A 26,369-nucleotide genomic window follows, 5' to 3' on the forward strand; every position below is an offset into this window, starting at 1 on the left:
CTTGAAGATAACAGACCATTTTTAATAACAGTGATATATACCACAGTGACTCTAGCCGAGCACCTAAGTCACAGATAGCGAGTACCCACAGCTGCCTGTGGACGTGCCTAGTAGGTGGTGAGGGGACAGCCAGAGGAGGTTGTCACCTCTGTCTGTACTTCCAAACATTCCCAAAAACACGTTTCTGACCTTTGGGACAGAAAGATTTCTCCAACTTCCTGTTTCCGACACTCTCTGCATCCTGCTGATAATATCTTAATTTTTCAGTGGCCTTTACCTGTGTTGGAGGACCAAAGTCCAGTAAAGACCATGCAAGATTTGGGTCCAAATTAATGGGCTTTGAATTAGGCTATAAAGGAGAAAGGAAGAGGAAAAGGACAAAAGAGAAGCACTCTCACAAAGCTCTGACCAAACTGTACTATTCAAATACTAGAGGGGAAAAACGGTTTCCTTTTCCTTCATATTTGGTGTAAAAAGGATTAAAAAAATTAAGAAATGTAGGTAATGAAGTGAAGACCTGGTATTAGAGCTGGATGGGAGAATCAGTGAGTCTGATTATTAATGAGAGTCTAAATGTATTCAGATTCTAAGTGTCAACACCTTGAACCTCATGCCTATCAAGCCAACTTGTAATTATTTGATGAGTATTATGACACACTCAATACCTGCTTTCGTTTGTATTCATGACAATGATTTCCAATAAAGCTCTACTGGTTTGCCTCCATTTCCCTCCTTCACTCATCCTTTCTCTCCTGCTGTAGCTACTAAAAAGAGTGCAAACAGAGAGGAACTCTGCACTGACAGCTACAGGCTTTTCATAATGATCAGCTGTTGAGGCCGTCACAATTCAGACAGGAAGGAAAGAATCAAAAAGCAAGAAATGATTAACGTCCACTGTCTGAGGGAGCCACTGTAAGGATCCACACCCTTACCAGATTCTTCAAAAAGAACCGGAACCAATCATCATGGGCATGAGACAGCTCCACAGGTTGATGCAGAGCTAGCCCAAATTACTAGAAGTGTCTCTTGCTCATTCCTTCTACTCCAACCTACCAGAAGGAGCACAGTCCTCATGCACTCCCGTACCTTCACAATGGAGTCCATCTCCCGTGTAGCCATCCAGGCATTTACAGACATAGCCCCCTTCAGTGTTGATACAGCCCGACAGGTTTCGATTACAGTGGTCCATATTTGCAGCACACTCATCGACATCTGTGAGATGAAACAGGGAGAAGAGACATGTGGGTCATGAAACCATCATCTCTCAGATGATGCTGTTACCTGTCATTTGTACGTATGAAGTAAAGAGAAAGAGAGGGACTTTGCGTTCTTTCTTTGGTATGAAATTTGACAAGGATGCTCTAAAGAGCCTGAAAAATCAAACAGCTGCTTTCAGCTGCAGACCCAGATGTTCCACAAAAAAACAAAAACAAAAACTTTTGCTTCAAAAATAATCCTATTTGGATGGGATTATCCCATTCAAAATTAGCCTTATGTTCTTATCGTCTTAACATCTACTCAGAGACAAATTTTGTGTTGAAGAAGAAACAGAGTGTAAAAAATACGTACCACAGGCCACTGAAAATAGAATTTACACCCAAACCATCTCCCTTTTTCCCTTTTTTTTTTTTTTCCTCCTGTATAAACACAGACTCCTGTGAGTCTCCACGTTTGAACAAAAAGGTGTAACTTGTTCTGTTTCTGATGCCTTCTGGAATGCAAGTCCAAAAATTTATTTTGAAGAGGGTGATCTTTAATCAGCAAGTTGTCTGATTGTTAGCCTCTCTCTAGAGCTAGACAAAAACAGGAGCAGACCTTTTATAAAAATACTACATCAGGCATACTAACTTTTAAGAGATTTCTTAGGATGTACTTCTAAACTATGCATCAACTCTCATGTCTATGGACTGAGTTTTTATAACTTGTCTATTTTTACAAATAAATACTCTAGGCTTTTATTCCTATTATCTCAATTATTGCTCATTAATATTAATAGGATTAATGCTCATGTTCAGGGGAAAATAAGCTGTGTGATAATCAGCCATTTCATCTCACATGCTCTCTGCTCGTCAACCATTTCAAAACAAGTGATCTCATTGACCTTTTTGTGATGGTTCATGCAGCAGAGCTGCCAAGGGGAGATAAAACAGGTTTTCTTCCTTTGCCCACATCTATGCTTTTCCTGAAGGTCGTGTTAAGTGTTTTTCATTACCATAGCATGATTTGCCCATCCTGGTAAATCCTTTCAAACACTGGCATACAGCACCATCTTCCAGCAAAACACACTGTGCATTGGCATCACATTCTAGTGCAGCGCAGTCATCTTCATCTATGGCACAAAATACATATATATATATTTGTATGGATCAAAGAAGGCATTATACTAAAATAAAATCAATTAGAAAAACAAAACATAGGATCCTGGTTTGAAGCACAGTGATTGTCATTGAACTGTATTTAGGCCTGGATAATATTATCAAGTTTTGTTGACATAGCAAAGCATAACAAAGACAAATAAAAAGGCAGTTCTACATGGCATAATTGCATAGACCAATCTTGTCATAAGAGTGTTAAGAACACCATCAGTCTTGGCTTGAGTCTTTCTTCCTTTAGGACATGATTTCTTGTTGAAGGATGGCAATTTTCAGACTCTACCTGATATCATGATTTCAGCCATCAAAAAAAGTTCAATTTCCTTCTTTTCTCCATTTTCTGTACCCTTAAATATTGCATTGCTCTGTGTGCTCTGGAGCGAGGTCTTTGGTGTTGGCATTGGCCCTGCCTCCTTCTGCATAGAAATAGTTTCTGAAAAGAGAAGAAAAAAGTGACACAGACTATTTATATTAACTGAACTAACTAACTTCCTGATTTTCTACCACTGGTCTACTTTTCAGTCATCACAGTGCTTGTTTTTGTTTTTGTTTTGTTGGTTTTTTTAAATAAAAAATCATTTCCTACACAGGCTAGCCTGTTTCTGCTTCAAATTATTCCTGAAACCAATTACTGGTGTTTTTTTTTCAAATACAAAGAACAAGGAATGCAACTATTTCAGCACCACAGACATCTCTCTCACAGATAATATCAAGGGAAACTTGCAATGTTCAGACTACATCTTGTTGTCCTAGGCCAATATCCCAGTGCTTCTCAAAGGAAATTTGTTCTATTTGTTTCTTGCAAATAAACTAAAACATTCATGAAAAAGTATCTTAGAAGCATTAGTCCCTTAGAAGGAGTTGCACGTTCAGATGGGAGATGACACATAATCTGTGGAGAGCAGTGGCAGAACTGCCAACTGTGAACCCAGGGTCTCAGTTCAAAACAGAGTACAAGGACAGAGCTGGAAAGCAGAGTTCATTCTGACACATCCCAAGAGATACAGTAAAGAAGTTTCCACTCTCATGTAAGCTTTGGCATTGTATAAATGTTCTAATCTTCATTCTGCAGTACCTATACCCAAGCTGTTCACCTGAGCCATATCATTTCAATTAGCTGCCAGTTCTACTGGTGGGCCTTGTGAAGTTTCTTGACAGCTCTGATCACTAGCACTCTAATAAAAGATACAGAAGTACCATAAATCCATGCACGAAAAATTACATTACAAAACTTGAGTGATTCAGCCTCTTTGGGACGAAAAAAAAAGAGAGAGAAAAGGTGAGAAGCAGTGTGAAACTATATTACATACAGTGGAAAATGCATTATTTTCATTCTTCAGAGAAGCTGACGTTCATTATGTAATGGAAGGTGAAAGTTTTTCAGTGTTATTTGGCAGACTCTTTAAGGGAGTCTTTTTGTGGAATTAGAGGATTGTACCTGCTGTCACATAAGAGGCATTCAGAGGATGACAGGTTTGTCCATCTTGAGTTTTCCCAAATCCTGGACGGCATGTGCAATGGGCAACTCCAAAATTGTTTTCACAGATCTGATCACAACCTCCATTCATATGAAGGCAAGGATTTGCCCCTAATGAAGAAAACCAGACAACTTAACAAGCTGCTTCTTCACTCAACATCTCCTCTTAGCCGTGCAGAGTTAGAGCAGTAGGAAACACAGTAAAGACTGAAAAACTAGTAGGTTTCCAATGGGTGTTGTTTTTTTTTCTGTTTTTTTTTTTTTTTTTGGTAAAAACAGATGTATATAGTAAAGCTCAAATATTATCACCTAGCCTTTGGCAGGAAAGCAGATTTGCATACTCTCTTTTTAACAAATGTGCAACCTTTTATTATTATATTATTATTATTTCCTTAGTATCTCTTCTTTAGAGTCCTAACATCATCCTGCATCACTGATGAAAGAACACTGCAACGGATGAGGAACCTGTGATTATCTTCTCTCAGTCATGGTCTACTGAATTACTTGATATTTTTTTCTGCTTACAGGGAGATTATTCCAAACACAAAATCAAATTATTTGATCAAAAACAAATATAAATTACAAAACCTTTCTCCATGTTATTTTTCATTATTTGTTTGTGAGAGGGGTGCTAGTAAACTAAGACAAATAGGAATTACAAGTCTGTGGTAGCTCTGTGGCAGTTGATGAGCATATATTCTTGGGCATGATCATAAATATAAAAACATTGGTTAGTATTCCTGGACACAAGCCCAGATGATGCTTTCAATGAATGCCAGTTGAACTGTGAGAGGCCTTTAAAGAACCTGTTTGTGAGAAGATAATCCTCTCCCCAAGGATATGAGAACATCTATTATATCGACATCAGTGAACATCAAGAGGAGGCTGGAAGGGAATGACTGCTCAGTTTTTGCAGTGTACCTGGTTTCGCCAAAGGATGAACTACAACCATTGATGAGGGTCTCAGCATGCTGCCTCGAAGACGTACCCTGTTTTGGCCGGTCTTCTTGTCAACCCTCATTAGTGATGGCCTAGCCCAGTCAGAAAGCCAAAGGTGATCCTCAAACACCGCTACAGCAAAGGGGTGGCCTACAAAGAAATAAGATTCCTCATTCCTACATCTGTAGAATATACACGAGAAAGCAAGTATATAAAATCAGTATCTGCATAATAGTCTACTTCTTCACAATGGCTTCTCCTCTTTGATGTCTCATGAGGAGCATTAAGTATCCACAAATGATGAATCACAGGCAGTTGTTACTCATATTCTCAGCAGAACAACAGCAGATGAGAGAAATCCCAACTCAACTCAGTACATAAATTTTTCCTTAGTAGCACAACCCTATCTGCACCAGAAGACTTCAGATCCCTAGTTTGACTTCCCAAGAGGGACTCAGTAATTCAGAGCCCAAAGGACACTTTCACACATAAGGGTAGACATAAAAATCTTTGCAAAATTATTCTGTTTTCATTATCTCTGTTGTGGTAGAAAACTGCCATTAGTCCAAATAGGTCTATGCATTCTTTCCATTCATTTAGAAATCTCCTGATTTCAGTATCGACCACGGACACATTTTTTGCAGTGGAAGGTAAGAACACATCTTGATCTTCCATGGATATCTAACTGGTCTCAGAGGGGTGTTCTTCCTTTCTCAATCAGATTTGTTTCCTCCTGGTCCTCACCCACACTCTGAATATATACCTCACTTTTTACCACTGCTGTCTAAGCCTCTCTGAGAGGCCCACCTTTTAGACACAAGGTGTTAGGCTCTGTGCTTTTATTTTTGGATGTAAGCCTCAACTAGATGATGTTTAGCTTCAGTAACAAATGTGAGACCCCCAGAAGTAATAGTTTTAGCAAAAATCAGAGCCAAATAAAACCAGTGAATTAGATAAATTAGATCCTTGAAGAAGTAAGTAGTATATGCTGATATACCTTAAATACGTGCCCCAAATAAACTGGGAAAAAAAACACCAAAGCCCACAATCCTAGGTAAAAAAATTTCTAAGATATTTAATAAATGTTTTTAAATGTTAAATCAAAGAGTATATTTTTATTCTCCTAGCATTGTACCACCTCCACTGAACTGTAAAAATCACTGGACATTTTTCTTAGCTCTTCTTTCCATGAAATTTGAGCAAGTAGCACAAGATCTATATGCTGTCTCCATTTAAACATTTATCCACAATTTAAAGATCTATAGTCTATACCATCAACAAACAACATCCCTTTTGACCAGGAATTTTTTAATCTCTTCATCTGTAAATATATTAAGGATTATAAACATAGAGGCTCAGTATCGTTAATGGAGATAGCAGGAAGAGGAAAGATAATAGTTACACATAAGCAGAAGCCTTCCCAAAACAGCACAGACTCAAATCACTGCATAAAAAAAAATGAATGGTTGTGATGTTTACTGCCTTGGGCAAGTGCTTACAAGCTGTTTTACTTAAAGCTGAAAATGGGGCTAGGAGAAGGACAGAACTAATCTTACCTGTTTCACATGCAACTAGATTAAACGAATCCTCAATAGAGGGGCACTAGAGGGAGCTGCTGTAATAAAAATTCTTACTGCCACACTACGGGCATCACAGAATCATAGGCTCATTTGAGCCTATTGTGACCCTAAACGGTCACCTAATCCAACTCTTCTGCAATGAACAAGGACACCAACAGCTCCATCAGGTGCTCAGAGACCCTCCAGCCTGACTCCCATCACCAGGGACGGATCACCACCACCTCTCTGGGCAACCTGTTCCAGTGCATCACCATCCTTATTGCAAAAAACTTCTTTCTGATATCCAGTCGAAACCTCCTCTTTCCTGACTCCACCTTTACACAGCCTAACAGCATCCCTAGACTTGTCCCAGGTTACCCATCTCTGCTCCCACTGTCTATGCATATTATTCTTGCTCTCCAGTTTGATCAGTGGGTCCTGTTTCAGCCATGCCAGTCTCTTGCCTTCCTTTCCCAATTTCCTACACCCATGCAGCCTCCAATCCTGATGGCACCAATCAGTTTATTTGCATTGGTGAGCAACAGGGTCAGTATTGTATCACTCCTCCTAGGGCCATCAATTTCTTATCACAAGAAGTTGTACTTGATGCATTCCAGGAGCCTCCTGGTTTACCCACGGCTCGCTGTGCTACTTTTCCAGCAGATATCAGGGTAGTTAAAGCTCCCAGCAGGACAACAGCCTGCCATCATGATGCCTCCCATAGCTGGAGGAAGAAGACCTCATTCACAGGTTCCACTTGATCAGGTGGCCTGTAGTAGACACCAACCACAAAGCTCCCTTTGTTGCCTTGGTCTCTAACTCTCACCCACAGACGGTCAACTTGCTCATGGCCATTTGTCAGGGACAGCTTTTCACATTCCACACGAACAGATACTGCCTTTCCTTCCTTCAGAGCAAAGCTGTCCAAGAACAAAAGTTGAATTCTGGTCTCAACTAATCAGCAAAACATCAAGACTTTACATCTCTCTGCCTCTTTAAACTCACACTCCTGCAGGTCTGCACTTATTTCATCCCATATAGGTACTGATGTCCTTTTCTCCCATCTCCAGACATCCAGATCATTGTAGAAACTCTACTTTATTTACCACACATGTTTCTACTGTGCTCTTAGCTCTCTTTCTCCCCAGAAGACACATTGCCTGTTCCTCACGGAAAAAGAAAGTGAGACATTCAATAGGATTTAAGGTCTTTCTTCTCAAGTCAGCTGCAAGGAGGAGCGTACAGCAGAACATACAGCAGGACAAGAGAGAAATGCTGGCAGGTCACTCTGCTCAGGGTTTCTAATGTTCTACAGACTGCAGAACAACGCTTCCTCCTAGATCTTACCCTGCACACCTCCAAACAAGTGGGAGGGCAGCTGGGTTGGGAATTAATACAAGTCTTCATAGAGCAGAGCCCAGAACAGCAGCAGCTTAACATGCCAATCATGCTGTTGAGCCAAGAGTCCTCATTCTGCCCATGTTTTGTATGTAGACCTACAAAAAAAATCTGGTCCCCAGAGAGTTGTCAAGCACAAAAGGGAATTATTCTCTCCATAAATTAGTTTGCCATGTAAAAGATTTTCAAACACACAGTTTACTTTAAACGTGGTACAACATCAGTTCCTCATTGCTCATACTTTTGTTTTCTTGTGCCAGAAAAAATCAATTACATGTCAAACAATAGCAATCTCAGCAATAACAACTACCAGCATACAGCACAAATCATTCTTCCATTCAATGTCTATTGTGTGTTTAGAATTTTTCCAGTGTTCAACACTGTGCAGATGCAGGTTCTTTGTTCAAGGACCTTAACGGCCAAGATTAATTGTCTTCCAGCTTACAACAATATAACTCATTGGCATAATAAATACAGCAAAACTTGATTTAAACTAAGCAGCCATGCATGGAACAAGCGAAACACAGTTAACTTTTTCCTTTTCATTTTTGTGGGGAAGGCAGAAAAGGTCTCTAGCTAATGCAAAATGGCTGATGTGTAAAAGCAGAGATTGTCAGAAAGGTACTCTTTTGTTAAAATGGATCAATAAATGTCATTTAGTTGACAGATCAGAGAATTAAGTAATGACATTAACTTCAATGCAGAGTTGCAAGGGACATATAGCACAGCCAGCAAGCAGCAGCTCCCACACATAGTCACATATGCACATACACATGCACACTGACAAGAAGCAATAGGTAATTATCAACCCCAAAGCCTCACCTACATCATTCTGTGCAAGAATTCGACGACCAGAACCATCCAGATTTGCACTCTCAACCACTGACTGCTTAGCATCGCACCAGTACAACTTGTTGGCTAAGTAGTCAAGAGCTATTCCACTGGGATGCACCAGACCCATGCTGGCTATAACCCGACGATCCATGCCTTCTAATGAAGAGCTGGCAATTTTGGGACGGATGCCCATTTCAGTCCAGAATAACCTCCTTTAGAAAACAAAACACAATCAGGAAGTCAGTAAGAAAGTGATTGTTATTCACTCTGTGGAGCTCTTTCAAGAAGAAGAAAGAAAGGTGCTTGCTTCAAACAAATATATTGGCTGCTGATCTTTTAAAACTTGCCATAAGATTCCAGCTGATTACACTGGGACTTATGCAGAATCCCTGCTATGTTTGTCAGCACAAAACCTTCCAAAACAGCTCCTATTTATGCTATTGCTTAGTCTTTCTATCTGCTTTTTGCACTTTCCACAAGAGCTGATAGCGGCGTAGCAAAGTCAGGCAACAGAAGACTTGATGCATTACCCAGCCGGTTGGCTGAACAATGGTGTAACAATGCACTCATGCAAAGTTACCCACTACCCATGGAGAGCAAGCAAGAGTCCTCAAATTGTCTCTAAAAAACAAACCTGTGACAGATCTTGCCTCATCTTTTAATAACTTTGTGATTCTCAGGGTCTCCCTCTGGAGTTCTGAGTGTTACACAGTGAATGCTGAGTGTTTTTCAAGGAACAGTGCAAGACAGCTCAAAACAGAGACAGCTAAACCCAGAAATTACTTTCAAAGTTTGGACTCAGCCCCGCAAGGCATTAGCTGCTTTTTTCAGGTTTACAGAGATACCCCTGGATTCACTCGGCTTGATTTACACAGTAGTTTTGCTGTAGCCAAGCAGGGATCAGTATTCTTGATAGTCTTTCTTCTATCTCAGATTCCTCTTCAGTACTGGCTTTACAGTTATGGACCTTGTCACTCCTCTTACCACTATCCCCCTAACAAAGCAGGATTTAGGGACGTTTCCTTCTCCCTTTCCCCTGGTAGCTATTGCTCCAAGCTGTGCAAGCTTTATGCCTCTACTGATACTTCAGATAAGCAACCTCCCTGAACGGACCTGCTTTGTGCAAAATGTCACTATCATCTTCCATCTCTACACAAAGATTTCCTCAGGTCTATGCCCAAAGTAAAGCTAATAAAACACCCTCCCTGATTTGATTTTGTGCATCAGTACTTAGAAACAGCAGGATATTAGCACGAAGAAACTCAGCAGGATTCTGAATCCCTTTAAAACCACCTTACTACAGGTATATGGGCTGAAATCCATGGTACTTCACCATTGATGAAATTCTGACCATTTTAATCAATAGTCCTAAAATTTCAGGGTTTCTGTGATCATCTCAGCACTATCAAAGAAGATATAAGGTGTACTTAAATCAACACACCTCCACAAAGTAGATTTCTGAGGAAACTGAAACAAGACCACAAAAAAATCCTTTGTAAGCAACATACGTTAAAAGTGTCTACACATTCTTCACAGCCATACATACAGAAAAACAAAGAAGTTATCAGTTAGGATTATTTTAGTAGCTTCTACTTTTCTGTACTTTCAACCACATACAATATATTCAGTGGTTATAATTTCTTTAATCTAAATGAGAAATTAACATGCCCCAACTCACAACAAAAACCCAGCAATAGATCACTGCAGCTCACATCACTGCTAGGCAACTACTGTCCTAATGTAAGGCTTGATGTAGTTTTTATCTGCCAGAAGGGCAAGGCTGGCATGTCTGTTTTTAAAAAGCCTCACTAACTGCTACACAGCTAACCACGTTTATCACTCCTTACCTCACAAAGGGGTGAATGGCAATCCCTCGGGGCTGGGAGATACCCTCCCAGATGATCATTTTTCTTTGCATTCCATTCAAAGTGCTCCTTTCAATGCATGCCTTCCTGCAACACATAAGACACCGTTAGGTCCTCCCTGCTATCTTTCTAACTGCCTTTTCAGGCAGAACGTACTAAGTTTTTTCATTGCTTTAATTTAGCACAAACTGTAAGAAATCACTTTACAAAGACATAAGTAATCTTGCTGCTATGGGGCGTCCAGTTCTTTTATCTACAAGTAATTCACATTACAGGCCCGTTATCTGGTCCAGGACATGATGAAAAAATACCTGTTGCTGAGTGGATGATTTGAAGTTCTCCTTTTTTGGGAAAATAATGAGTTGGAAGTATGATTGCTAACAGATTAATGTTAACTTTAAAAGGAGTCAGGAGAAAAAACAGCTCCTAATTGAATGACATTATCAAATGTGTAAATAACTTTTTTTTTTTTTAAGTAGCACATTTTGTAGAATTTTCCATCCATAAACTGTGGGCAATTTACACCCTGTATCTACTATATAGGAACAGAAGTGAAAGTCCTTCTGGTCGCTCCTATGATCTACAGCAATCAAGTATACAACTGTAGATGTTCATTGCTACTGCACCTTGCTGAACAAACGTCAGTCTCTACACGAAAGCAAGCTTGTCGCCTTCTATGCCTTCCCCAATCCACAAAGAAATGCCACACAAAGATGGAAGGAGAAATATGTACACGAAGGCTGCTCCGAAAGTAATGCCTCCTATTTTATTATGTTGGCCCACGATATCAGAGGAGGATGTTGGTGATATGGCAGTAAAGGGTTCAACCTTCCCACCAATATCCCATTCCATGTTGCTGCCGTGTGACAGATGGCAGCGGAGGGACAGTCTGACAAAATGGTGTCTAACTTGGAAATGTGTATGAAGCAAAACTGTGTCACAGAAGAAGACAACCTTTCTCTTGCAACACGATAATGTCAGGACTCATTCCAGTTTGGAGACCATTGAGCACGCAGCTCATCTTGGCTGAACTGCTCTGCCACACCCACCATGCAGTCCAGATTTGGCACCTTCTAACTTCCATTTGTGTGGACCAATGAAAGATGGACTGCAAAAGCAACATTTTCTCAACAATGATGCAATCATTCTTGTAGCAGTTGTGAAACAACATCTGCCGGTGCAGATTTCTTATGGTCATACCATGCAGGCTCTTGTCCATTGCTGGCAAAAATGCATAGCTAACGATGGTGACTATGTTGAAAAATAGTGGTCTGTAGCTGAGAATTTACTCTATGATGTGGCGTCATTGTGCTCTTTGTATTTGTTGTAGTTTCCATGGAAATAAATATGAACCATTACTTTCAGAGCAACCTACGTATCTGTATACGTGGAATAGAAACAGGTAAACCCAGTAAGTGAGGAGGACGTAGCAAATACAAATGCATGGCTACATCTTTGGATCTTGTCTTATGGAGCATCACAGTTTCCCATTTCACAAGAAAGTCTGGCATATTTATATGGGAGTATGACTGCATAGATAAGTTTGTACCTAATATCAAGGAAGTGGACTAGCAGTGTATCTAACAGGGACAGTGACTATGACTGGGACTTTTAAAATCATCTTTTATGACTAATAAAATATGGGTTATGCTGGAGCATCATGACTGCTCTTCAAGGAGTCATCACTGCATGTTCTGTTCTGACACTGCCTTTTTACCAGAGGTGAATTTTCTTTCTCTGCATGTAACTTTGGGTACCAGCTGAGACGTGAAGTCATACTGATTGCCAGTGGTCAGTTCTCTTTAACAACAGAGAATCAACAAAGAAAATGATCTTAAAATAATTGCTCATTAGCTTTAAGGGGCATAAGTTTAGCTGTCAGCAATACTGAGTCCATCCCGAGATGTACTCAGTGCAGTAATACTCCCATATATATTTATAAACATGCATTGTGAATATATACATATGACTGCATACACATACATATATTCACATGTGCGCACACACATATATATGTATATATGTGGTACATGCTTTAGATTTTTTGCAACTGAGTCCAAAACCTTCCTCCTTTGACATACAAAGATAAAAATACAATAGTAGACTGAGCATGAACTTCCCGCATTACAGTTTTAAAGATCCTTCCAACCATATATACCAAAGATTACAGCTATCCAGTCAGAATGTGAAGCGTTACTGAATTTAGAGTGATATCTCAGCTATTCCTGTATCACCAGTCATTTATTCCAAATATCTTATGGCATGCTTCAACATAAATGCACTGTGGAGCATGTACCCTCGGTCTGTCCAATACAATTTACGGTTAATCCAGTCCACAGCAAGGCCCTCGGGTATATCTATAGCTCCATGAATAACTTTTTCACGATTTGAGCCATCCAGATTAGCTCGTTCTATCCACTTCAAGGCGGTGTGGGCAAAGTAAATCTGTGAAGAAATAACACAGGAGGCGTATTTAGGTCCCATTGCACTTTCTGTTTTATTTCCCTCATCTCACAGTTCCTCCTTTGAATGAACTTTTTCATCTCAGAAGTTCCCTGAATGCTTATTCTCAAAAATCTGTACAGGCAACCTGTGATTCCTGACCAAATGAAAGGCACATGTCCTTCAACCAGGACGACTGCAGGCTGCTTGTGCTTAGCAGTAAATCCTAATTGCCCTACATACAGTCACCTCAATAGCCTATGGGTTGTTGCAGTAAGCAGCTGCATCACATGCAGCACAACTGAGAAAGCAAAAGCAGGAGCAAGCAAAAGTAAGCATGTTATCATGTCACTACCTGCTCATCTGGAAAAGGGGGCTAATGCCACCAGAGCAGGTGATTTACACTGGGTACAATGCAGAACAACTGTGAGCTCCCCCACAGGGCCCTGTTTCAGGGCAGGAAGCCATGTTCCAGTGGCACCTGAAATAATCACACTGTAATGTGGCTCTGGTAACATTCCCGTTTGTTTAGTTCTGTCCATCTGGTCCCTGAAACGTTTCCAGCAATATAACTGAGCTCCTCACTGGCTTTCACTGTACCATCCAGCACCCTTTTGTATCACTCTAACAGTGTAAATAAATCTCACCATCTGAAAAAAGATTACTATCTGCCACAGGAGATTCAGCAAAGTATAGCTGAACTTCTCTTCCAAACTCCACAGGCAAAGTGCAGGGCACTGGGATGTGGCCACACATACAAACTGCTCTCTATGAAGAGGACACTCTTCTTTCCAACAGGAATATCTTGTAATAAGAAAACAAGTCCAGCAAGCATTCAGCAGTTTTGTTCAGTAATTACCATTACTCCTAGGTTTAGTATGGACTGTGGCATGTATCTCTTCTGAAAAAAATACACTAATCCAAATTCCCTGTGAATTGGCTGTGTCAACATACACATTAAGGCACTAAGGAAAGGGTGAAACTCTTCAACTTGTGTGTGGCATCTTGTGCCAGTGGCACCCCTGTGCAGGCAACAGAGCATCACGCAGCGCAACGTGTAATCTGGATCACTGACAGCAGAAAGGTTAAGGCACATGAGAGCCCAATCCATTTGTCCTTGCAACACTTCAAAATCCTCTCATTTTTAATACCTTACCTTATTTTCCACTGGGTCAGAATCCAGCGCTAAGACTACTCCCATCTGCCCGTCAAGTAAACTTGCATAATCTGTTCCATCAAAACTGATCCGGCGGATATCTTGGCCGTTTGCAAACAACAGAAATGGACGGGGGCCTGGTGATGAAGAATTGCACATATGTTAATTCTACCAGCTTCAAAATGGTCTCTAGACAACATCACTACATAGGATGTTGTGGGTGGGAACAACAGCTCCTGCATATGCTCTGTTTCTCCGTGTTCTTTTTGGCACTTTAATAATATAATCACCAATACCTTAACTACTGAAGTACGTTCTGGGTGCTGCTTCTTTTGTTTGTTTCTTTTCATATTTCTTTTTTTTTTTTTCAATTCTGTATAACTATGTACATCTTTTCAGGTCAAATTATTTCATTCTCACTTAGCTATATTAATTACCTGAGGCCAACCCTAAGTGAGCAATGAAAGTTTTGTCCCTGGGAGGACTGAAAGTGTGAAAGCATAAGTAACGAAGAAACAAGAAAAGAAGAGACAAAAAGCTGAATATAACATTTAGAAAATAAGATATACTTACACCTTATGCTTATAGCAGAGGACAGAAGGAATTTGGTAGTATTCTACTTTATTTTATTAGCCTCTCACCTCTAGAGCCTGAATTTAAATCTCACACACATCTGAGGTAATCTCACACATCTATTAAGTTAATTTGGCAGTCTAAAACTATTTCCCAAGAGAACATTGTCACCACTCTTATTACTGAGCTAAAAGCAAGGTTAGGATTAATTGTGTTGGAACCAATACATAGGTAGACAGTAAACAGATTATTTTTCTAAGTGTTGCTCAAAGTGATACAGAACTAGTGCAAAATTGTAGTCCAGTTACGCTACTCACTTTAAAAGCTTCTGAAACATTTTTGCTTTCATTGGCAGAAATAAGCAGACTTATCAAGATACTGACCTATAGCAGTGCAGTGCTTTCTGTCTCGTTGAAGCTTATATCCAGGAAAGCAAGCACACTCCCAGGAGAATGGGCTTAAAGAAGAACATATCTGGCTACAGCCACCATTATCTGGAGATGTGCAACCTTAAACAGAGCATTGGAAAATTTTAACTTTGCCATCCTAAGGAAAAAATACAACAAAATCATAAGTAAGCAAGCAATTCACTCTGGTTAGGATTTCTACAGTATAAAGTCTCTGCGTGATGGACAGAATTCTGAAAAGCCTCATGTTGGAAGCAGAAGTCAAGTGAAATTAAATACAATTAGGTTCAGCTTCTCCTAGATTCTTTCCTGAAAACTCAGGATGCAAGGTGGGAGTGCATGGGATTGGGATACATGACCACGCTTCCATGTGTTGATTGGTTCTGAGAACTTTTTCAACCATGGAAATCTCATCCAAAATAAAACAGTAACAAATTCTATCAGAGATGGCACTCCATGCAAAGCAGTAGCTAATCAACACTATTCTCCAAGTTAATTAATCTAGGATGGTGAACTGGTGAAATACAGTGACTTTCTAATAGAACAAGGCAAGACTTTAGGCAAGATGAAAGGAAACCATTCATTCTTATTGGGACTGTACAATTCCAGCCCGAGTTTACTCAGTGGAGCATCCTCAGCAAAATGGCAACACTGCTACGTGTATATGGTACAGTGCAAAGTAAGACCCAGTTGTAAAAGGGGAAGGGGATTTGTCAAGGCATGAGATTGGCATTAACTGTGCTGTCTTGATTCCTAGGCTTACAAAAATACAGCTGAAAAGTACTGTCTCCTGTATTTGGAGAGCTGCTAGAATGTGGAATGACAGATGAGTAGGTGGAGCTTCTCCAAACACTTTAACTGCAAAAATGCCATTTGTGGCTAACTAGATGAAATTGCTGCAAGTTAAAGTGACTCAGAGCCTGGGTTATGCAATGTTGATAAAGTCATCTTCAGATTTCACCCAAGCCCTGATTATGTATTGTCTGTCCTATGATTTCTCTCAAATATACACTTTAGATGTCACCTGCAACCAAAATCTGGGAGATGCCTTGTTCTGTGCTGACAGTAGAAGAATTTGGCCTGTAAATATTGAACGTTGTTGCTAGCAAGCATCTATTAAAAATGAAGATTAATATTGCACATCTCAGCGCTCAAAGTGCCAGACTTTCCACTGCCTCCTATCTTGTACAATCATTTACAGCTGTGCAAAATGGCTGTAAAGTGCCATCATTTACTTCTGGTTCTCTGTGCCAAGAACAAACGGAGTTTGGCAGTCATTACCACTAGAAAAACGTTCAACACTTACCCGTGCATGCTTTGCCATCCTCTTTGAGTACAGATCCTTCAGGACAAAAGCAAACAGGCCCTTTAGATGTCTGAAGGCAACCGTGGCTGCATTCAGTGTCGTTATTTAAACAGGAAATCAGCTCTACAGTAATTTAAAAGAGGAAAAAAGATAATCATAAATGATACAATTAATTTTTACTAAACCTCCTTCAAAAGGCGTGTTAACATTTTCATAGTTGTTATTTGGTTGTTTGGGTTTTTTTTTTCCCTCCTGCCAAATTTTTTCACACTCCCTTAATTACAGCAAAGGAAAACCCAAACTTATTGTTGAGTTGTGAAGCCCTTATATTCACCAGCCTAAGATTTACAAATTTTTGTGAAGGAATGAGATTAAAATAGAAATGGATAAGAAAATGATCACTTTTACACTTCATCTAAAGTGGATCGAGTTTCCAAAATATAAGGAAGTCAGACTTAATGTGGAAAATGTGAAGACAATAAGGAAAAACCAGTGACTCCCTCTTTTGTGCAGTTCCATGGGACCCTCTCCTTCCACCTCTGCTCTGCAGCACTGCATCTCTTTGTGGCCCCACTCCAGCACCACATGGCAGCACCCCCTGGAACTAACACAGGTTTCACACAGCTGCTTCTTTGAACCAGCTGCATACACCAGCTTAAATGGGGTGTAGCTGTTGCAAATACTCCTCCCAGGCAGCTGTGCTCTGAACTGGATTGCCTTAACACATTAGGCAGAGTGAAGAGGGTGAAGAAACCAATTTCATGTTTATTTGTTTATTTCCCACTAGAGCATGTGGCTTTGGATGAACAGCTGCATACAGGACAATCTCAAGGTGCACAGATGGTGACATATCTGCCTTATGTTGCAGTGGTTATGGAGTTATACTACCCATGCCACATCCCTAACGTATGTTAGAAAAACTTCATTTTCTATCTAATCTGAGGCACTCAAGCTGTAGGAAGAGAGTTTAAGTTAGTTATCCAGCATAGAAATGTGTCATCTTGGACACACAGGGACATCACACCACACAACAGCTGCTGGTTGCAGGTCTTCAGTCACATCTGATTGCCTCATGCAGCCATCTCCCACAGCCTGGACACCCATGCTTAGATCCCTGAGTCCTGCACCTGGCTTTCAGTTAACTACAGGAGAAGTGCCTTTTGGAGTTTTAAAAACCAATAGACTGTACAGCTATATTTAGACATTAGTATTGATATTTAATACACCCTACATCCTGCCACAATCCATACTGAACTCACTGCTGTGCACTGACACTTCTAAAGAACGCATATAGTGATGCTTCATTTCTATGGAAACAAGAAAGAAGGACCCTTATGTGTCTTTTCCAAAGTAGAAAAGTGATGGGAGATATCGCAAGACCTGAGAACTTTGTTGAATTTCACATTTTATGTTCTAGAAAAACTTTATTCATTTGTAGGCTGAGTATACACAATGCTGCGTTACGGAAGAAAAGATGTTGCTAGTGAGCTAGCGAGCAACTCAACAAACACTGTAAAACTTAGGGCCATAATTCAACAGGAGTGCTGCATGCAGGCATCTAGAACCAGATACACAGGTGCATGAAACCTGAATCCTCTTTGCTCCCCAAGAGGCTCACATGTGATTACTCACATGCAACTTACTTCCTTAAAAATGTCATCTGTCTTTGGTTCACATAGTTTAAGCTGGTCCTATTTGTACAGTAAAGGAGAGAAGCAATGCAACAAGCAAAACCTTCAGAGGTTTCAGGGTTATACAAGGACTGTCTCCAATATTATAAAATCACAGAATAGTTTGACCTTAAAGGTCATCTGGCCCAACTCCCCTGCAATGAACAGGGACACCTACAGCTCCATCAGGTGCTCAAAGCTCCTCCAGCCTGACCTTGGGTGTCCCCAGGGATGGGGCATCCTCCACCTCTCTGGGCAACCTGTGCCACTGCCTCACCATCTTCATCATAAAAACATTTCTTCCTTATATTCTATCATACTGTAGACATGCTTGAATTAGTGCTACTTACCATGACATGTTTTCCTATCAGGCAGCAGAACAAAACCTCTAGGGCACGTGCAATAATACGAACCAGGGATATTCACACAGCCCAGAGTACAGCCATGATTCCAGAAGCCACATTCATTGATATCTGCCAAAAGAAGCACTCACTCTGTCAGAATATGGTCATCAGCCAACGTCATGGAATTGAATTAACAATCAAAAAATCTCTCTATTTCCCATTCATTTTACAAAATACATTGGCCCTACTAAATAATTTTTTAAAAAGCGAGTCTTCAGACCCAATTCAAATAAGCTTCAAAAACCTTCAAGCAACATATTCAGGCTGTATGTGCCCAGCATCTATGTCAAGAGGCAAAGTATGCCTTTCCATACAGATTCTAGTGCCAGAATCCTGTGTGCACCCTAAAAATTCTCATTAGATACTTCCTTCTGACAAACAAATTCTTTTTTTTAAAAATGGCTCCAACATTGATAAAAATTCTTGAAACGGGGAAGTGGTTTAGAAGTATCACTTTGGAAAACAATTCTGGCTAATTTCCTGAGAATTGCATGACTGCTGTAAATGTTTTAAGCTCATAATTTTGTTGCCTTTACGTCTATCCAACTTTGGTCCTGCGGTGAAAAAGATGCTTCTAGAAGTCATATGTTAACAATAATTAATATTATGTTTTGATTAAAGCAATCCAGACTCAAACCCTTACACCTCTTAGGAATTAATGCAGTTTTTAAAGGTGAGGTTTAAAACAGTCATCGTGTTGCAATATTTTTCAACATTTCACCTTCGGTGATACAATCTGTTCTAAGTTTTATCAGGATCCATAAGAATGACAACTTAGGCTAAGACCAACATTTCTCACAAGGACAGTATTTGTGGCACTTTCATATGTCTCCTTTTAGACTGTATTAACACAGGTAAGGCCGCTAAACTCACATGTCACCTTGGAGTGTTTCTTCATCCTCAAGATGGGAATAAATTAAAAGAACAAAGGAATCTTTTTATCTGGTGGAATAAAGCTGAGAGTAGATCCATGTATTACCTTCACAGAACTGTTTATTTCGACTTAAAATAAAGCCACTAGAACATTTACACCGATGAGTCCTTGAGTCCGGCCTGCAGATTCTTCTTCTGCACTTTTCTTTGTTCAAATCACAGATTCCTTTTTCTGGAAGAGCAAACATAATGTAAATGTAATCTCCTGTTCAAGGAGGAACTGTTTTGAGCAAAGATGCTCAGTGACATACCTCTCCTTCTCAACAGTTACTTGCTAAACCTGAGTAACTTATCTTATAATAACTTCTACAACTTTCCATTGGTAAAATTGAGCCAAAAATTCACTATCAAATTAAAGCGTTTCTAAGATGAAGAGAACATTTTTCAAAGACAAAGGGTAAGTTTCTTCAGAGGAAGAAGAAATGAGTCCTCAGCAGAAGAGCCTTACTGCTACTCTCGCTTCACGGAACAAGGCAAACAGACACTGAAGCATCTCTTTCCGCAGAAAGGACTGGCAGAGCCTCGTGTCAGCTCAGCTACCTTCCACAGCTGGTGCTTCCGCAGATATGCAACACTGGTGCTCTTATTTCTGTCTCACAAACTATTATTTTTGTTTTAACCTTCCTAATCTTCTTCTAGGGTTTCTTGCCCCTTTTCCAAGCTAAGAATAGCTGAACTGCTGCCACTGGATATGGGTATGTAGCCACCCACACACAACTCTGTGCTTGCCCTCTGCTGTCATGTAATAAAGGGAATCATGAGCTCATATAGGCAGGGAAGACATTGGATGTGAAGAAATTGCTTATACTGTCTCCAATTCAACACTTAGATTCCAAGAGATGGACGCTAGCACAATATTAAATTCCAGCATTTAGTCTCCTGCTAGCCACAGAGGAAGAAAGTCTGGCCAACAGTTGCAATGACAGATCACATCTGATCAGTCACTGAACTAATTTCCTAGACAAACATTTCATCTTGGCTGAAAGCATCAGCAGTGGACATATTTGCATCAGACTGATTAATTTTTCTCTAACAAAAATCATATTGCTGAATGAAAAACAATGATGGATGACTAGATGGATATTATGTGTGTTATTATGCATGTGAGCTTATCAGAAACTTGAATCTTACGTAGTTTTAGCTGAGCCTATCTTTTTGTAGAACTAGTTTTGAATTTACAAACTAGACCTTTAATCTTTGACCCTATTGCAGCTGAATCAGGCACATACAATGGTGAGGTGTCTAACTTCCAAATACAGACCAAATCACAATGACATCAGTGCAAATATATTCAATCTCAAACCAATATAAATGAACAACCAGACGATACTCAAGGCTGCATCTCAAAACTGAAGATGAGTAATCACTAAGTCATGAATCACAAAAATTTTAAGATAATCTTTTCTGTAGAAATAGTCACTATGAACAGTATTTTCTCACTGCTCCCTGCCCCATCATATTTTAAATGGAAATTTTTGTTCTCGGATTATTACTTGCCATCAGTATCTCACATTGGAAAGAAACAGAAGGTAATTCCTTCAAAAAAAACGTCCTGAGAGTTCTGAATAGCACTTCCTCTTGATTTATTAACCTGTCAGAGAAGATATTTTTTAAAAATTCCAAAGGGAACCTTTGAGATTTTAAGGTAATTAAAGCATTTTATGAGCCACTAATAAAAGTGGAAAGAGCACTCCAACAGGCATTTTTGAATGCATGTACTGACATCGAATCTACGGTTAGTTATCAAAGAGACTTCAGTTAAACTAAAGGCCATCTTCCAGATACTACTATGCAAAAGTTGTTGTGTGGGGTTATACCAAACCCCACAGCTGAATTAATGCTCTTCTCCCTGCTTATTGGCCCTGATCATTCCAGGAAAGCCTTTTGAAAGAGAAGGAGAAAAGGGGACATGAAAAATGTAAATAGTAGAATAAATAATGCAAATTCCTGTCAAAAATCTGATCATATCAGTTGAGCACTTCTTGTCAGTTTGCTTTTCATCTGAAGGACTCATTTGCTATCTGCTTTAAAGAAGGCCTGATAATTCACAGCTGACACTACAGTGTTACATACACTTTCTTAGCTTGTACAGAGCATCCAATTAGTCTAGCTATGCTTTTATCTCCAGGTTTCTCTGTTGTAAGATCAGCTATAAATCTCATTTGTACTCCAGGCTCATTAGCCCTTCTTTCATCTCAGTTCTCGCACTGGATAAGCCAAGCAATGTACATGCAAAATCCACAAGGTTCATCTGGATTCAGGCCGTTAAGCTTCTTTCTACTCCATCACTTCCCAGACATTTTTGCAAGGTATTTAGAATCAAATAGAACTACTGCTGAAAACACTGTCATAGTTTCATAAGACATGTTGGAAGTATAGGAGTAAATGACGCAAGGCATTTAATAGCACTAGGACGTAGTTTATTAAAGAGAGGTGGGGACAACCTCTTTCCAGTGGAAAGAGAAACTTAGGAAAATAACATGCTCTAGAGGGAAGAACTAAGTGACCATAGTCAATGAGCATTATGCTACATACTTTTGCGGAGAGAACATATGTAACAACTAATAGCCCCTGAGGTTCAGGAAACCACTGTCATGAACTACCTTCCTCAGCCACTATATCTCCCCCTCTATCTTCATGCAAGTGCAGATATGGCAACAGTTGGTACCCAAGAAGGCTTCATGAGACACTACATGGGGCCTTCCAAATTTTGGAATCTTTGCAACAACCTTGAGACATGTGTGGGCTTGTCACTATAGTATCTACCCCACAAATGCACTGTTTCATAGTTCCTCTGTGTGTACGCACCAAATGTATGAGTTGAAGAAAGTGCTTTAATTTGTCCAGACAACTATTTTTCTCAAAGGAAGCACAGAACCTGTGTTGTCTCTGAATGAAGGTTCCCTGTGATTACAAGCATAAGTTTGATTTCCAAGATTACTTTCTATTCTTCACCTCAACAGATCCTTGCACTGCAAACAAAGCATTTGAGAGGGAAAGTTCCCTTGAAGATTTTGATTTTCCCATTCAGATCAGGGTTCCGGAAAGAGATACAGCATGATGCCACATAAAGCTGTTGGCTGGCATGAAGAAAGACGAAGCCTATTATATAGTAGATATTTCAAAGTGGCTCAGAAGAGACAGGCACAGTTTCATTTTTGCTCATAAAAGCACACTTCACTTTTTCCTAATGTTTTTATACCACCTAAACCTCTTGGGCACCCTCCACTTCCTACTGCCTCAGCAGGAATCATCAAGTAAGGCTATCCACAGTCAACTTTCATCTTCTGATCCCACAGCGAAATGCAGTGGCACGGCTATTTCATAGTGCAGGCTGCAACTGATACCAATTAAAGACACCTAGGGCTCTCATTTAATAGTTACTATGGCAGCTTCAGACCTGTCTTAAATAAGATGACTCTTAATCCAGTGAAGCTGAGACATCCACACTATCACTTGCAGGTCATACTATATTCTTCTTAAAATCCTTCAGTGTCATAATAATCAGAGGTATTTAGATGTGCATTACATTAAAACTTCCAGAAGAGAACAGGCATTTGATGAATATAATCAACACAAAATAAATAAATAAATAAGAAGCTGCACGCTCTTTACATTTAGAAGTAAAGAATAAAAAGATATTTCTGAAAAAAAAAGGAAGGAAAAGGAAAGTGGAAGGGAAGGGAAGAAAACAGTAAGGGTGGGGAAAAGAGATGACATGAAGAAAATCACATTTAGAATCACAGGGGCTGGAAAGAGACCTCTGGAGATCATCAAATTATCTCCATACGTATTCAGATCAATGAAATGAGCAGTTAATGCTCAGCAGTTTCCTGTCTGATACTCCAGTGGACCTATGGGCTGCTGAAGTTGAAGAAAACTTGGTCATTGACTTTACTGAGGCCTGGAATTTTGCAGAAGAAAATTATTACTGTGAAAGGTCAGTGCATACATCATTATTATTTTCACAAATACATTACAGTTTACTTACCAAACTCCTGGAGATCTGTTCTTGCACCAGGTTGTTTAAATGGATGCACTACTTTTATCTCCACGAGTGAAAAAAGTGATGGTTTTAGGCTGATAGTGACTACAGCCTTTCCAGTATACTTGTTGGCTGTCCATATTGTACCAGACTTCAACTCCGAATAGTACAGGTGGTCAGCAAAGAGAGACATACCAAGCAACTGATATCTACAACAACAAGAAATTAGTATGAAATGGCACATCGCCCAATTCCAGTATATACTGACTCATAGATTTTCTGAGCATTTGAGTTCAATCAAGCTCACTGTAAATAGCCTTTATTTTCTAGTAGGGTATACGTGAGAGTCACATGAGACGCCAGAGACACTCCCAGCACTCAGAATCCTTCAGATTTACAAGGAACAGCTACAAAAATTGTGATCATTTCTCACAGAGTATATGAGATACTGTTTAAGACTGACTCAACTGACAGAGACAGATTCTATTGAACCCAGCAATTAAAATGGGCTCTTGCTTTATCGAAGGATTTAAGCCAGTCTCCCAGTGTGGCACTGGAAAGTGCCTTCTCTGAACTTTCTGACTGTCCCAGGAAGTTAGGGTGGAGACGGAGGGACAGGAATAGGGTTTTCCTTAAATCCGTCTTGCTGTTGCACTCAGCCACTGGGGAGATGAGGGTAACTGAAGATCTGTTGGAGAGCCTGAGCAAAGGCAGCATCCATGCCTCCCTGAGCAGCAGCTGAGGAGGACAACAGGCTTAGAGGAGGACAGGGAAGACCTGATAGAGCTCAGGCTCTTGATCATAGCTCAGACACCTGAGCTAACCTACAGTGACCTTGGACAAATCATTTAAGCTCTCTGCTTTCGGCTTCTCTATCTGCAGAAAAAGGCCACTAATAAACACTCTGAGAGGATTTCTGAGGATTAAGTGGTTATCATTTGCTAAAAGCTTAGAAGATGGAGAGTACTAAATGGCAGTATTATCTGCAGTGAATTCAACAGTTATTTTTTTCTCTTTTCACATTTGTAGAACTACAGTTACAAACCATTTATACGCATTATGGTGTTATGAAGTGGCAAAATAAAAGACTCCTTATGCTCTCTTTAATTGCACACCCAGGAGAGTTTTATTTCTGACAGCCCAGAAGAACTCACCGACTAGAACTTCGGAGCAAATGAACAGCACTCCCTTCATAGTCACATGATCCAATATGGGAAATCTCTTTCCCATGGTCATGCTGGATCCAGTAGAGCCTTATGTCAACAAAATCTAGTGAGATGGCCTTTATTTTTTCTGTGGTTCTTAAAATATTTCTCACATCACTTCCATTGAGAGACATACGGTATATGCTGGAAACTGTACCATCTGACGACCAAAACAGTATCCTGCAGGAAAGAGGCATGTTTTGAAAAAAAAAATTTATATGCCTACAAATTTACATCACTGGTATGTATTCCTTGCTCCTGTGTACAAATTTTTTTCAATCTTACCAAAGTGCATCCAGAACCAAAATCAGTAATAAAGCAAGGAGCTTCTGCAATACACATTGATCTTTTCAATGAAAAAAACATATATGCCCTTCAAAACATAGCTCTATTTAGAATGGAAATCATTTTTGCCAAAAGTGTGTTCTCTGTTTAATGGAATCAATATTACCACTAATTTTTTGTTACAGTTGTTTTCCCGTTTTAATAAATACATTTCTATCAGCAACTTTATGACTGTTTAGGAAGCAGTGAGATACCAGAAATTTATCTCATGTAGGTCAAGCAGGAATCAGTCCAGCTTAACCACAAGGCACAGTTGTCTCTCTCCCCACTTTGTTCTGCCATGCAGCCAGAGAGGGAAACTAAACAACCTCTGAAATCTACAGGGGACTGCTGCAAACTTAGGAAAAAGCATGTCTTTGAGGCAGATGTTTGGCCCCCTGCCTTTGGGGACGAAGTCATCTCAGAAAATTCCAGACCAGCATGACACACAGTGGTACTTAAAAATACAAAATCATTTCCTTCTACCACCTTCCTCCTGGTTACAGCATCTAGCCTATGATGTCATTAAATTAAGGCCCAGTCAAAATAAAGCTCCAATATCCAAATCAGTTAGGCACCGATCTTACTTACATATCAGGTTATTCATGGATCAGAACTCAGATTTAGTGATGTGACTAAGGTTAGCAATAGTTCTTCTAATAGGGCAAGTCAACCCTCATTTGACTGTTTTATTTCTTAAGGCTTGGATTCAGATTCTTTGCTTTAGATTCTTACACTTAAGCACAAAAAATTCCAAGACACTTTATAATTTTGCCTCACCTTCACAAAATTGCAAGATTTACAGTATGAAACAGCATAAAGCCAGCTTTACTGTGTTAATCTATTGTTAAAGACCCTGAAAAGGATTAGATCTCACTGGCAAGAGCTTGTACTAACCAAGTAGGAAGAATCAACCCTTGCCTCATGACTTTTTCTCCCTGTTACACAGTCTCCAGTCATCATAGATTATTAAAGTAGATGTAAAAACATGTTTCCAAAAGGACAGTCCAGTTTTCTACTGCCATTTTTAAACACTTCATTAACACCTGCTTACATTTCTGCACCACCTTTAGCTATTTAAGAAACTCCAATGCTCTGGAAATTTGAATAAATGCTAGCGTTCACTTTTTGTCAATTACAAAACTAAGAAACAGCAGTAATTATAGCCTCTGTGCAGATATTTTGCAAAACATTTTATGATCTGAACAAACAGGAAGAGTGAAGAACAAAGTTTACAAGCCAGCTTGAGTACTTGCCAGCATTTACCGTATTTGACATCCCCTTCTTTTATTTTTAATTCTGATTTGTCAGCATTTCTAAATGCCATTAAAAAAAAAATCAATCTTACAGCTATGGTTACATTATTAGCAGTAAAATAATCTTATCACGTCCAACATCTAGGCACATTCATTAAGAAAAACTCTATTACTAGGGTATCACATTGACTTTCATTACTTAAGTGTTGCATAGATTTTAGGAAAGACACTGTTGACATCAGACTTAGAGAATGTTTATACCTG

General features: G+C 39.7%; 1 protein-coding gene across 4 annotated transcripts in view; it reads right to left on the reverse strand.

Moving 5' to 3' along the window:
* EGF (epidermal growth factor) overlaps positions 1-26,369 on the reverse strand; it is a 59,427-nt gene that overhangs the window by 14,851 nt on the left and 18,207 nt on the right. For all 4 annotated transcript variants that reach the window (XR_005859117.2, XM_046939964.1, NM_001001292.2 and 1 more), the window contains 15 exons: positions 24,475-24,705; positions 23,327-23,529; positions 19,382-19,507; positions 18,349-18,471; positions 16,329-16,451; positions 14,999-15,124; positions 14,043-14,179; positions 12,741-12,889; positions 10,427-10,531; positions 8,568-8,791; positions 4,771-4,938; positions 3,811-3,960; positions 2,656-2,805; positions 2,213-2,329; positions 1,087-1,212 (listed from right to left, as the gene is read on the reverse strand). Coding sequence is in view for 3 of the 4 variants with exons in the window: in XM_046939964.1 (XP_046795920.1) it covers positions 1,087-1,212; positions 2,213-2,329; positions 2,656-2,805; positions 3,811-3,960; positions 4,771-4,938; positions 8,568-8,791; positions 10,427-10,531; positions 12,741-12,889; positions 14,043-14,179; positions 14,999-15,124; positions 16,329-16,451; positions 18,349-18,471; positions 19,382-19,507; positions 23,327-23,529; positions 24,475-24,705 (2,258 nt within the window). In the remaining variant the exon portion in view is untranslated. The remainder of the gene's footprint in view (positions 1-1,086; positions 1,213-2,212; positions 2,330-2,655; positions 2,806-3,810; positions 3,961-4,770; positions 4,939-8,567; positions 8,792-10,426; positions 10,532-12,740; positions 12,890-14,042; positions 14,180-14,998; positions 15,125-16,328; positions 16,452-18,348; positions 18,472-19,381; positions 19,508-23,326; positions 23,530-24,474; positions 24,706-26,369) is intronic.

The sequence above is a fragment of the Gallus gallus genome, chromosome 4 (assembly GCF_016699485.2).
Source record: "Gallus gallus isolate bGalGal1 chromosome 4, bGalGal1.mat.broiler.GRCg7b, whole genome shotgun sequence".
Lineage (NCBI taxonomy): Eukaryota > Metazoa > Chordata > Aves > Galliformes > Phasianidae > Gallus > Gallus gallus.